The 13,511-nt window shown below is 42.6% G+C and overlaps 1 protein-coding gene across 3 annotated transcripts in view; it reads left to right on the top strand.

Annotated features, from left to right (window-relative positions):
* The window catches only part of Sap130 (Sin3A associated protein 130), a 70,579-nt gene that overhangs the window by 43,427 nt on the left and 13,641 nt on the right, over positions 1-13,511 (top strand). For all 3 annotated transcript variants that reach the window (XM_050135091.1, XM_050135092.1, XM_050135089.1), the window contains exon 16: positions 4,275-4,633. In XM_050135091.1, the coding sequence (XP_049991048.1) occupies positions 4,275-4,633 (359 nt within the window). The remainder of the gene's footprint in view (positions 1-4,274; positions 4,634-13,511) is intronic.

Below are 13,511 nucleotides of genomic sequence, written 5' to 3'. Positions count from 1 at the left end.
AAAAAGCACAAGTGTAAAAATGGAGACGGGAGTGGCAGAATGAATAGGTAGGGCTTTACAGAAAGATTTCTAGAGCAGAGATTTTAACAAGTAAAAGAGATATATACATGCTCCCTGGTGTTTACTGTATCAGGAAGTGACAAGGACCAACACAGTGGAGGGATCACTGGGGACCTTTGTGCAAGGTTATGACATGTCTGCCATACAAGGTGAAACTGTACAGTGATTTTCAACAATTGACAAGAGTGTTTGGGGCCAGGCGATAGCAGACGCCTTTAATCCTGCACTCAGGAGGCAGAGGCAGACCGATCTCTGAGTTTGAGGCCAGCCTGATGTACAAGTTCCAGGACAACCAAGGTTACATAGAGGAATCCTATCTTAAAAAACTAACAATAAAAAGTGTTTAGGAAGTCGGTCAGGCGTTGTAATGCTTGTCACATAAGCATGAATGCCTGAGTTCTAGAAGCTAAGACCGTGTACATGCCATCCTACCCCCTGGGAGGCAGACAGGAAGACCCCTAGGGCCTGATACCCAGCCACTATGAGCCAAATCGCTACCCTCCAGGTTCAGTTAGAGACTCTTCTCAAAAAATAAGAGAGAAACACATAAAGTCAACCCCTAACTTCCGTGTGCATGTTTGCACACATGCACGTGCAGTCCCACGGATACGTGTATACATACACACACAGAACTCTTATTAAAAATATTTGCAGGGATGTAACGTAGTGGGAAAGCACTTGGTTGGTATATGTGAAATCCTATGTGTGATTCCCCGTGCTACCAAAAAAAAAATTAAGATACTATGAAAATACTAAAAACTGTTTTGTCAAGTAAGGAAATGAGAAAAACTGGTAATGCCAGTACTTAATGCAGCGTAATCTGAAGCATCAGACACAGTAGTTGAAGCGGTGCTCACTCCCTCTTTATCACTGTGGGAAGTGAGAGTTGGCCTGAACTTTGACAAGTGACCATGCTCCCTTCTGACAGGATCCGCTCTTGACACTTTAGCCTTTGTATTTTTAATATTGTAAAATAGCCCTGAATTCATTGAATTGTTGTCAGCATCACTTTTGGGAAATACTTGATGGGTTTGTCAGAACTGCTCGCTGTCACTGCTGCTTGAACTCTGTACAGGTTAATATCCACACCTGGGCTGCTTCCTCACTGACTGAAGACGGCTGTAGGCACACTGACTTCTAAACTGATAGTCCGCCTTTATTCACAGTAAAGGGGTTCTCTTCATTTTCCTTGTGACTACTGTTTTTTTTTCCGTGGGGGGGGGTACATGCTATGCCATGCATGTGGAACTTTAAGGACAACTTGGGGGGTCGGACTTTGCCTTCTACCTTGTTTAGCGACAGGCTCTCTTGTTACTGCTATTTATCCCTTGAGCTCGCAGGAATCCTCCTGTCTCCATCTTCTACCTTGCAGTAGGAGAGCTTGAATTGTAAATGAACGCTACCATGTCTGCTTTCCACTTTACCTGGGTTCTCAACTCGGGCTCTCGCGCTTGCAGCAGTCCATCCCCCACAGCCTATAACCACCATCTTCTTCAAGTCATTGCTACTAACTCCACACGCTTGAGGCCAGAGGAGCAATTCCTAGTATTGCCACAAACAAATAAGAAGGAAAAAATGCCCCTTCAAAACCCAAACAGCTAGAAAAACGTAATATCCGTATTAGCTTTTTTTTAAGAATCTAAATGACTGTGGCTTTGGTTCTTGTTTTTCTTTTTACTCACTTGGATCCTAATTAGTAGTAAATATTTATTGCAGCCAGAAATGACTTTATGTTTCTAGTCCAGTTTTAACTAAAAGGTAGTATTCAGTGACTTTCCCTTCATTTTTATTTTCATTAAACTTTTTCACTGTAGAGGAGAAGCCCAGTCTGATTGCACTCTGTGTCCTTGGCTGCTGAGGCTGTTTCTGCTGTAATCATACCTACTTCCACTCCCAACATCATTTGAGGAGTTTTGCTACATATGTTCATCTTTATTGACCAGTTTTCATTCTTCTATTTTTTGTCAAATTTCACATGGATTTATCACTGGAAAATAGAAGCTCGCAGCCACACGCATCCTTTTCTGTGTTTGTGAACGTTACTCAGATATAAAGTACCCCGGCACCACCTTCTAGAGAAGGGTTATGACATTACTGTTCACAGTTCTCATCTGTTAGCTCTACAAGCCCCAGATCTCTTTATCAGCATCTATGCCATTTATATTTGAATTTATGCCATTATAGTTAATGTTCAGTGGTAACTTAAATAGTAAGTGTTTGGCCGACTGTTATAAAATAGCTAGGCCTGCATATGTGTAATTCACATACATGTTATAATGCAAAGTGAAAACTGGCTAGATTCTAGGAATACAGAGGAATATCAAGGAAGACCAGCCTAGTGTAAGAGGGGAGAGCTTATTCTTGCAATCCCATCTCTAAGGAGACTTGCCCCAAGTGCTAGGCTAACAGGAGCTGTCTAGTGAAACGCTGTCTCAGAAAAATAAAACAAAGGACTGGAGACACAGCCAAGAGATTAGGTACCTACTCTTACAGAAGATGTGAGTTCAGTTCCTAGCACCCATATTGGGTAGCTCACCACCACCTCTCTCCAGTTCCAAAAGATCTGATGCCTTCTGCCTCTGCAGACACCTGCACACACGCTTGATGCAAATACATTCACATAGGCGCACACACACATAAATAAATCTTTAAAACACATTTCAAAGCCTTTGGGGGTTTTTTTGTTCTAGATGAACTAGACATTCATTAACCCATTAAAGTATGGGGGCTGTGTTGAAATTGGAGCGGCAGGGCTGCGTTCCGGCAGCCCTGACTCCCACAAGGCAGGCTTATGCCCGAAATAATTACACAGAAACTGTATTGTTTTAAATGCTGCCTGGCCCTTTATCTGTAGCCTCTTATTGGCTAGCTCTTACATATTGTTCTAACCCATTTCTAATATTCTGTGTAGCCCACGAGCTGGCTTACCAGGGAGGATCTTAGCCTGCGTCTGTCTGGAGTGGGAGAATCATGGCGACTCCTTGACTCGGCATCTTTTTCCCAGCATTCTGTTCTGTTTACTCCATCCACCTAAGGGTTGGCCTATCAAGGGGCTTAGGCAGTTTCTTTATTAATAAGAAATCACTCCCACATCAGGGCTGCATGATTTGACTTTGTTATTTTTATTTTATAAATTGTGCTGGGGATTGTACCAAAGGCCTCATAAACTAAGAAAACAATCCGATATTTTTTAAAGGATTGCACCAACACTGGGAGTATAGTTTGGTGGTTGAGCACTAGACTAGCATGTGTGAGAGCCTATGTTTAATCCCCCAGGCACTATACACAAAAGCATAATAAATGAATAAATTGGGTATTCTGGCTACTGTCGTTTTAATTGTGAGAGAGTAAGAGTGAAAGAAAGACACCAAGAAGGAATGAGAAACCAACCCATACCATCTGAGCGGCTTAAAAGCAGCTTGAAAGTAGAGAAAGTCTTAAAAGCAGGTACTAATCTTTAATCCCAGCATTTAGGTAGGAATGGTTGGATCTCTGTTGTGAGTTTGAGGCCAACCTGGTCTACATAGTGAGTTGTAGACCAACCAGAATTACAATGGTAAGTAAGACTTTGTCTTAAAACAAAACCAAGCCAGGCGGTGGTGGCACACACCTTTAATCCCAGCACTCGGGAGGCAGAGGCAGGCGGATCTCTGTGAGTTCGAGGCCAGCCTGGTCTACAAGAGCTAGTTCCAGGAGAGGCTCCAAAAGCTAAGGAGAAACCCTGTCTCGAAAATCAAAAAAAAAAAAAACCAGTTTTGGTAGTGTTTTTTTTGTTGTTGTTGTTGCTGTGGTTGGTTGGTCAGTTGGTCAGCTGTTTTGGTTTGGTTTCATTTTTTGAGACAGGGTTTCTGTGTATAACAGTCCTGGCTGTCCTGGAACTCTTCTTTGTAGGCCAGGCTAGCCTCAAACTTATTGAGATCCTCTTTCCACTGCCTCCCAAGTGCTGGGAATAAAGGCATATACCTGTACTGCCCGGCTGTGGTGGCATTTTTGTTTTGTTTTTATGTGTTAGAAATTAAATCCACAGCCTTTTGATACCGTAAGTAGAGAGCTATTTTCTTTCCAAGTCAACTTAAAGATGAACATCTATAGTTAAAAAATAGAGTATCAGTTGTGTGTGCTCTATAAAAAGAATTAAACACCCTCCTTCAAGTTGTTTCCAGGTAAGACAGTTTGTCTCAGATGCTACATAATGCTCTCTTCTTGTGTTTCAGTGCCAAACCTAAGTCCGAAGTGCATGTATCTGTGGCCACTCCAGTCACAGTGTCCTTGGAGACCATAGCCAACCAAAATGCCGAGCAGCCTACCATTGCAGTCCCACCAACGGCCCAGCAGCCTCCACCAGCCATCCCAAGCATGATTGCGGCAGCCAGTCCTCCGTCCCAGCCAGCCATTGCTCTTTCCACCATCCCTGGAGCAGTCCCTGTCACCCCACCCGTTACCACCATTGCTGCTGCACCGACACCATCGACCCCCGTGGGTGGCAATCTGTCCGCGGTTCTGGGGCCCCCTGTTCCCGAGATCAAAGTAAAAGAAGAAGTTGAACCAATGGACATCACGAGGCCTGTGTCCAGTAAGTTCATTCACAGATCGCTAAGTTCCTAGCTCTCTCCTGTGGCTGTCAGCCAGAAAGCCATCTCAGGTGACCTTTCCAGTGCCTGCTGCCAGCTCTCTTCCCTTCATTTCTAAGAAATGAAAGATTACTTTTGAAAAAACAGTTTTTCTATGACTTATTTTACATGTATGTGTGTGGATTCACATGTTCCACCGCACTCATGAATGTCAGAACAACTTGGGGAGTCAGTTCTCTTCACCAGGCAGACCCCAAGGATCAAAGTCGGGTCATCAGGCTTGACTTTGCCTATTGACCCATCTCACAGGCCCCCTTGGAAAAAAAAAAAATTTGTTTTTGTTTTTCAAGACAAGGTTTCTCTGTGTAACAACAACCCTTGCTGTCCTGGAACTTGCTCCATAGACCAGGATGGCCTCGAGCTCACAGAGCTCTGCCTGCCTCCGCCTCCCAAGTGCTGGGACTAAAGGTGTGCGCCACCATGCTCAGCTGCTCTTTCACAGTTTTAATTCTGAGCTATAAGCATAAGAAAAATCTCCCCATGTACAACTTTCAGTATAGCTTCCTTGTGCTGATTAGGAAATACTATTTAAAGGATTTTAAAGTGATCCTAGCTAAGTACTGTTAGTTGATAATATACTCCCTATCAGGTTGTGGGGTTTTTTTGTTTGTTTGTTTGGATCTTCTGGTACTGTTGTAAGATGCCATGTGGGTGCTGGGAATTGTTTCCTAGGTCCTCTGGAAGAGCTGCCAGTGCTTAACCTCAGTGTCAGTTCCTCAGTCCTAAAACTTCAGTCACTTTGAAGGTTTTGTTTTCCAACACTTGGGAAGCAGAAGCAGGCGGATCTCTGTGAATTTGAGGCCAGCCTGGTCTACTAGTTCCAGGACAGGCTCCAAAGCTACAGAGAAAAACCCTGTCTTGAAAAAAAAAAAAAACAAAAAAAACAAAAAAAAAGGTTTTATTTTGTTTGTCTTTAGGTGTGTGTGTGTGTCCTAAATAATTTAGTATGGGATCATGTGTTTTCTGATTACTTAAAGTAACTTAATCACTATGTGGCGTTTACTGAATAGAAAATCTGGTGTGGAAGTCAAGTCGATTTGTGCTCACTCTGCTGCATTGCTGCATGAGAGGAAAGGCCTGTGGTTGCACCATCTATAATAGCTTTTTAAACTTACTGTTTATCCAGGTAACTAAACACCTAGAATCTCAGGGCTTGGAAGCTAAAGCAGCCTGAGTTCAAGTCTAGCCTAGACTAACAGAAGTTCCAGACTCCCGTGAGCTACCATCTATCTCAAAAATTAAATAAGCAAACAAACAACACCTGCTATTTATTTACATTCACTTTCATTTTTATTATTCCACGGATTTTTTTTATGCTGCCATTGTGACAGATGTTGTGGAAAACCCTGAGGGGAATGAAATGATCTCATTTCTGTTACCTGCCTATTGGCACATTGTCCCCACTACTGTCTGTCCAGAAGCCAGTAGTGGTCCTGCATCAACCTACAATGCGCTGAAATTAAATAGTACTATTTGATAAATCAAATGTGTCACCCTCTTCTAGCTTATGTGCTAGTAAAAGGGACAAAATGTAAAAGGCAAATATTTCAGTTTGTTCAGCTGCATCCTAAGTACTCTGGAGAAAACAAAGCAGGTCTCGGAAGTTGGTGCTTGGGTCCTCCCTGGGACTGAATGCCTGGGGGAAACTTTTTTTTTTTTTTTTTTTGGTTTTTTTTTTTTGGTTTTTCGAGACAGGGTTTCTCTATGGCTTTGGAGCCTGTCCTGGAACTAGCTCTGTAGACCAGGCTGGTCTAAAACTCACAGAGATCCACCTGCCTCTGCCTCCCGAGTGCTGGGATTAAAGGCGTGCGCCACCATCGCCCAGCTTTGGGGGAAACAATTTGACGGAGGAGTTAACTTGTCCACGTGGTTTCAGTGGGTTCATCCATAGTAGTAGGGAGGGTGTGGCGCAGCCTATGCTGCCCTGATGAGCAGTTTCCTCTCCCTCTTCCACCTTTTTTTCCTCCATCCTGGTCTGCCAGCTGGTCAGTAGAGCCATCCATATCCAAGAAAATCTTACCTCTTAAGTCACCCTTTCTGCCTGCTGACATGAGGTGAGCAAGTCTATATCACTGTACCCATGGACTCTAGCCTAGAAACAGTGGGCCAGCTATAGGCTAAATTACGAGTCCTCATAAGATTGTGGAGTGAAAGCACGACTTAGAGGGAGAGCATTTTGCCTAGTGTGCACAGGTCCTAGGTTCTAGACCCACACCACCCATAGTAATAGTAGTGAAAACAATAAAACACATTTCATTTTTCCCTTGTCCATGGCAATGACAACACAGAAACTTAGAAACTTAGAAGAGGCTGGTAGAGGCTCATTGAGGACTGGTGGGATGCTCAGCTAGTCCAGATGTTTTCTTTCTGCCTATCCCATGTCCTGAGAATTCCACCTGTTCCCACATGGTAGAAGGAGAAATCTGACACCCAGTTTTCCTCTGATCTCCACCTATGCCCGGGCATACACACAAATAAGTAAATGTTAAAAAAGAAAAAAGAAAAAAAAAGAACCTCGCTCTGGAAGTGACCCTTGAGTCACATGAAAGAACCAAAGTGTTGGCCCTGATGATGTCTGCAGAAGAGCCCTCCAGGCCTAGAGATCAGTCAGTGTCAACAACTCTGACAGGAGTGCCCCAGATGTGCTTGACTCTAGGAGAGAGATACGGTTGGAGCCCAGTGTGTAGTGAGCGGTGAATCTTGAAACCTGTAGCCAGTGCTAGCTCTGCAGTCCCTGTCCTTCTGCCTTTACCTCTCGAATGCTGCAAGTACATATATACATCACCATATCCAGCTTAGGTTCTCTGCCCCTTCCTATCTCCTTACTGTGTAGCCCTCACTAGCATCAAATTCCCATTTCTGAGGTTAAAATCATGTTCTACAGTATCCAGATTTTGTGGGTTTTATATTTTTATTTTTGAGACGGTGTCTCTGACTCAAGGTGGCTTTAAACTCACTGTGTCTAAGGATCACTTTGAGCTTCCTGATCTTTACCTCTCATCTCACAAATGCTGGATTACCAACTTCTGATACCACACCTAATTTTTATTGTTGTTGTGCTGTTCTTTGTTCTGTTTATGTCGTTGGATTTATCTCTGGGCTGCTTGCGTGGTAGGCAAACACTCCACCAACTGAGCTACATTTCCATTTCCAGCCTTGGTTTGTTGTTCTGTTTTGAGGCAAGTTCTCACTGTGTAACTTAAATTTGTTCACCTGTTTCTGCCTTCCAGGTGCTGGGTTTATAGGCATATGTCCAGCCCAAGCAATGCTTTTGAGGACTTTATCATAGAGAAAGGTGTTGCAAGGAGAGGGCCCGCTTGTTTATCCCAGCTGCCCGGCTAGCTTACACCTGAAATAACCACACTGCCTGGCCCCATTAGCTCTAACTTTTTATTGGCTAACTCTTACATCTTGGTTTAGCCCATTTCTATTCATCAATATATCGCCATGTGGCTGTGGCTTACTGGCAAGATTCTAACCGGCATCCATCTCAGGCAGAGGATCCATGGCTTTTCTCACTCTGTCCTTCTTCCCAGCATTCAGTTCTGTCTTTTCCACCAACCTAACTTCTGCCCTATCAGGCCCAAAGCAGTTTTTTATCCATTAACCAATAAAAGCAACGCATGAACAGAAGAGCCTCCTACACCAGAAGGGTGATAGTGTTGTGCTTACACAAGACATAGGAGAATGCCACCCAGTGAAGGTCAGAGTAACCTCTTTGCTGGTAGGCTCATGCCAGAAAGGACTTTGGGCCTAGAGAGTAAAAGGGTATAGTGTATAGAGACCCAAAAACAAAATTACGCGGGTTGGGGACGGTTTCTGTGTTGTAAACTATCAGACCTCAGAAGCTGCAGGTGTATTTGAATGAGAATGTTCTACTCAGTAGGGTTCGCTTGGTGTGGACTGGGGAGCAGATGTGGGAAGTGCAAGATGCAGTCAGCTAAAACTAGAACAAGGTAGAGTTACTTGGTAGTTCACTTGTCTTAAGGAAGAGTTAGAGGTTGTGTTGGGCCCTTAGGTACAAAAATTTCACAGGTTAGTTCTTGTTTGGCAAAGTTTAATAAGCAGTTAATTAAACAAGGCCCAATCGTTCTATCTAGGAGAAGGACATTAGGCCCATGGGGCCTGTGAGTAAGGTGATTAGCCATGGATTCCAAGTAAACCAGCCATGGAACTGGGGATCGCTGGCCTCTTCTTCAGCAGTTAGTAGTGTGGGCCTTTTACAGAGTTGTAAGGCCCTCTGTATTTTCGGAAAAATACTTACATTATCCATAAAAGGATCAACTGTTACTTGAATGCATAACTGAGCATAACTCGTTAAGAAATAAATTTTTGCAAACCTATTATTCCGAGATACAGCAGAGCTGGTAAAATCCTCTGTGTCAGAGCTTAGTCCTGGGGAGCTCCTGTGCTAGCTCTGTAGGAAGCATATGGCTAATATTACCATGAGTCCAAAGGAAGGGAGGGGTAGCGTGATCCCTGTCACCAAATGTGACTTATTGGATTATTCAAGCTTAGAGCTGGTGACCCCAAGAGAAAGATGTGGGTGGCCTTTGATACTCCAGGTCTCTTACTCCTCAGGCAGTGTTGCTGTCTTTACCTGCTGTGGTGGATCCACAGGTGGCACCTGCAGACTAGGGTTTCAATGAATATCCATGCTGCTGACTGGCCTGTGGCTGAGCCCGTCTTACACAGTCAGGTATTGACTGCTTGCCCTGGGCTTAGCTTGCAAGAGGAGAGTAGAGAGCCTGAGTGAAGGGTTTGGCCAGTTGCAGTATGCAGGTCCAGACCAGTCAGGTGGCTTGTGTAAAAGGTCCTGTTTCACAGCATCCTCCTGTGTCCCTTCTGGAGACAGTGAGTGCACAGTAATTGCTCCTTGCCCCTTTGTTGCTTGATACACTAAGGATGTGGGTGCAGGCTATTAAGATCCTCCACTGGGCAAGGGAATCCGACAGGAGTGGTAATTCAACTTCTCTAAAGATAAGGAGTTTTTCCTGGTCTGCCTACATGGCCAGAGATAGGACCCACGTAAGCATGCTCTGTCGGAGTCTTGTTCCCCGTACGTCTTCATTCCGTAACAACTAACACACAGTTTATTCTGCTGGAGTCAGGGTCCCATTCAAGGGAAATGGTACCACTTGAGCCTAGGGCTGCCCTGCCATGCAAGTATATTGTATATTTAGCCCATTTTACTCAAGCGTTGAATTCTCCATAACCATATATTATACCTGATTTTGACTATCATATTAAACAAATTTCAGGTTTACTTTTAAACTTGTTTTGAGTTTGCCTGCTTTAGACTAAACTTCAATATTATATATAAAAGATGCCTTGATTACCTTTTTTTTAACAATTTGCAATAAATTAGTAAATCTCATAAGATTAGGATTTTATAAACTAGAATAATTTATCCCTGTTAAGCTTCTGAGCCTTAAAAATTACAATTACTGAATTGAAACTTTTAGTAGCTAAGTTTTGGGGGTTTTTTTTGTTTTGTTTTTCAAGGGAGGGTTTCTCTGTTTAACAGTCTTGGTTGTCCTGGAAGTCACTCTGTAGGTCAGGTGGCCTTGAACTCACTAGAAATCCGCCTGCCTCTGCCTCCCGAATGCAACTTTATTTTTTTAATGATTTTTTTAAATTTTATTTTATGTGCATCGGTGTTTTGCCTGCATTGAATCCCCTGGAGATGAAGTTACACAAAAAAATTGAGAACTGCCGTGTGGGTGTTGGAAATTAAACCTAGGTCCTTGAAAGAACATCAAGTTCTCATAACCTTTGAGCTATATCTCCAGCCCCCAAACTAAATTTTATTATTTTTTTAAATGTTTATTTATTTATTAGGTATACAATATTCTGTCTGTGTGTATGCCTGCAGGCCAGAAGAGGGCACCAGACCCCATTACAGATGGTTGTGAGCCACCATGTGGTTGCTGGGAATTGAACCCAGGACCTTTGGAAGAGCAGGCAATGAATGCTCTTAACCTCTGAGCCATCTCTCCAGCCCCCCCCCCCAAACTAAATTTTAAAATATAAATATAATTCACTGAAAATTTGGGAGCTTCACTCTCCTGATCCTTGTATATTATGCTTTTACAAAATCGAAATCAGATTTTTGGTTTGGTTTGGTTTTGGTTTTTCAAGACAGGGTTTTACTGTACAGCCTTGGCTGTCCTGGAACTTGATCTATAGACCAGTCTAGCCTTGATCCTCCCACCTCTGCCTCCCGAGTGCTGGGATTAAAGGCATGTGCCATCACCACCACCCAGCGGACAGATTTTTTTTATATATCAAGTAGCTAATTTTTTCACAAGAACATAATTACAGAAGAGTAAACTTAGTTTTTATAAGGAGACATATAAACCAAAACAGTTTACAATTAATTCTTAATTATTCTTGTTATGACTCTGCATCTCCAAGTGTGTAAAGTTAGCAAAATAAGCCAAGGCGTGCGTGACTGAGGAGACATCTTTAAGTCGGTTGACATGAGTAGACTGTTAGAGCCTTTAGGTCTCATCCTCCATGGCCCTGTATGGTCATATTGTCTGTGACTGGGCTACAAGCATTAATAGTTTTGTTTTTATTTTTATTTATATAATTCATCCTACCTAAAATAATTCAGTCCCTCTTTTTTAATTGAAAATAGATTTTTACAATATATTCTGCTTATGATTCCCCCTGCCCAAACTCCTCCCTGATCACCCCACCCAGCTCCCTCCCACCAAGATTCACACCCCTTCTTGTTCTGTCTTAAAAACAAACAGGCAGCTAAAATAGACAAAAGAAAATAATGATAAAATAAGATTAAAAAATAAACCGGGAAAAGAAAGGAGCTAGATAAAAAGCGTAATAAGCATGCTTAGATGCAGACACATGTTAGCAAACACAGAAATCCCATAAAGACAAAGTCTGGAACCACAATATATAAACAAAAGACCTGTGGGGATTAAGTATGAACAGAACACCCCTCCAAAATTACCACTGAATTAGTTACGCGTTGGCATCCACCCTAGGCATAGGCCTGTCCTTAAGAATGGTTTATATGGGGGCTGGAGAGATAGGCATACACACAGAATATTGTATACTAGATAGATAGATAGATAGATAGATAGATAGATAGATAGATAGATAGATAGATAGATAGATAGATAGATAGATAGATGGTTTATGTGCCCTACAAGACTACACTGGAGGAAAAAAATTCTTTGCAAGTGGCAGTAGCTTCTGGGTGAGGAATGGAGGCTGTGTCCACTTGCCCTCCGTGCTGAGAACACGTCTGGCTTCAACATGTGCACACTGCCTCAGTCTCATCCTCTAGTGTGAGTTCATGCTGGTGTCTGTTCTGTTGTGTCCTCCATCTCCATTGGCTCTTACACTCCCAGAGTTCCCTGAGCCCTGACTGGAGGAATTTGATGGAGGTTTCCTATTTAGCACTGTTTCAAGGTCTCTCACTCCCTGTATACCTTGTGACTGACTGTGAGTCTAAGTATTGTTTCCCATCTGCCTGAGGAGGAAGTTTCTCTGATGATGGTTGAGCAAGACACAAGACACTGATCTATAAACATAGTAAAATGTCATTGGGATTTATTTTATTGTTGTGTTGCCTGCACCCAGTATGACAGCTTTACCATAGCTGCTTAGGTGGGCCCAGTCCCCTAACCTCCCCCCCCCCCACCGCCCCTGTTCTTACTTTTTCTAGCCTGTATACACTCATTTTTACAGAAAATCTTGAGACCTCATGCAGCTCATTGCACACAACTGGCTGGGAGTGGTGCCTGAATACTCAAGATCTTCCTATCTTTGCCTGCTTTCCCGAAAGAATATTAACATTTAACAGGCCAGCTGGAGTTACTTTCAAAGAAAAAGGTCAACAAAGGGATTTAGATTCAGGGTTCTTGTTTTAAGAAAGAAAAAAATGGGGGGATATAGATATGATAGGCTATAAGGCTAGATTATTGAATCTACTCTGAAAAGATAAAGGAGGGATTCAGAAATAGGATAAAAATCACCCTTCCAGGGCTGGAGAGATGGCTCAGAGGTTAAGAGTATTGCGTGCTCTTCCAAAGGACCCGAGTTCAATTCCCAGCAACCACATGGTGGCTCACAACCATCTGTAATGAGGTCTGGTGTCCTCTTCTGGCCTACAGACATGTATGCAAACAGAATAGTGTGTCCATAATAAATAAATAAATATTTAAAAACCACCCCTCCAAAAAAGGTAGAATATTGAATCTACTTTTAAACTAAAGAAGCAACCACTCATTTTAAATATTTTATGTTGATAGGGATTTTTTGTATATTGATACAAATTTAAGATTATTTTTGTTAGAACCTACTGTGTATACATTTCTAGTCTTATTCAAGGTATTGTACCTCTGCAACTCATTTAACAATGTAATGCAAATTTTTAGCCCTTGAAAGTTGTTATTATTACAAATATGTTTTAGGTAGACAGGTGATCTACACTCAGAGATCTGCAGAATACAGACGGTATTTAAGATGTTGTAATAGCATAGATTCTTTTTTTTTTATGACAATAAGACGTGTCTGCTCCTAGCAACACCAATCTTCTTGGGAGAAGATGATGGGAATCGAAGAAACTCCACAGGGAGTTTACTGTCTTTGTGGCAAAAGTATGCTACTGGGTAAGTGTTGAAATAAGAGCGGCCACACCCAGCCGCCTGCTAGCTCATGCCCGAAATAACAACACACAAACTGTATTCATTTAAACATCGCTTGGCCCATGAACTCTAGCCCTTACAGGCTAATTCTCGCACCTGGACTAGCCCATTTCTAATGATGTGTGTAAGCACCCCAAGGTGC

This window comes from Alexandromys fortis, unplaced genomic scaffold (assembly GCF_014885135.2).
Source record: "Alexandromys fortis isolate MF-2015 unplaced genomic scaffold, M_Fortis_MF-2015_v1.1 scaffold_25, whole genome shotgun sequence".
Taxonomy (NCBI): Eukaryota; Metazoa; Chordata; class Mammalia; order Rodentia; family Cricetidae; genus Alexandromys; species Alexandromys fortis.
Note: the sequence above shows the minus strand (reverse complement) of the source record. Positions and strands in the feature narration are given on the sequence as shown.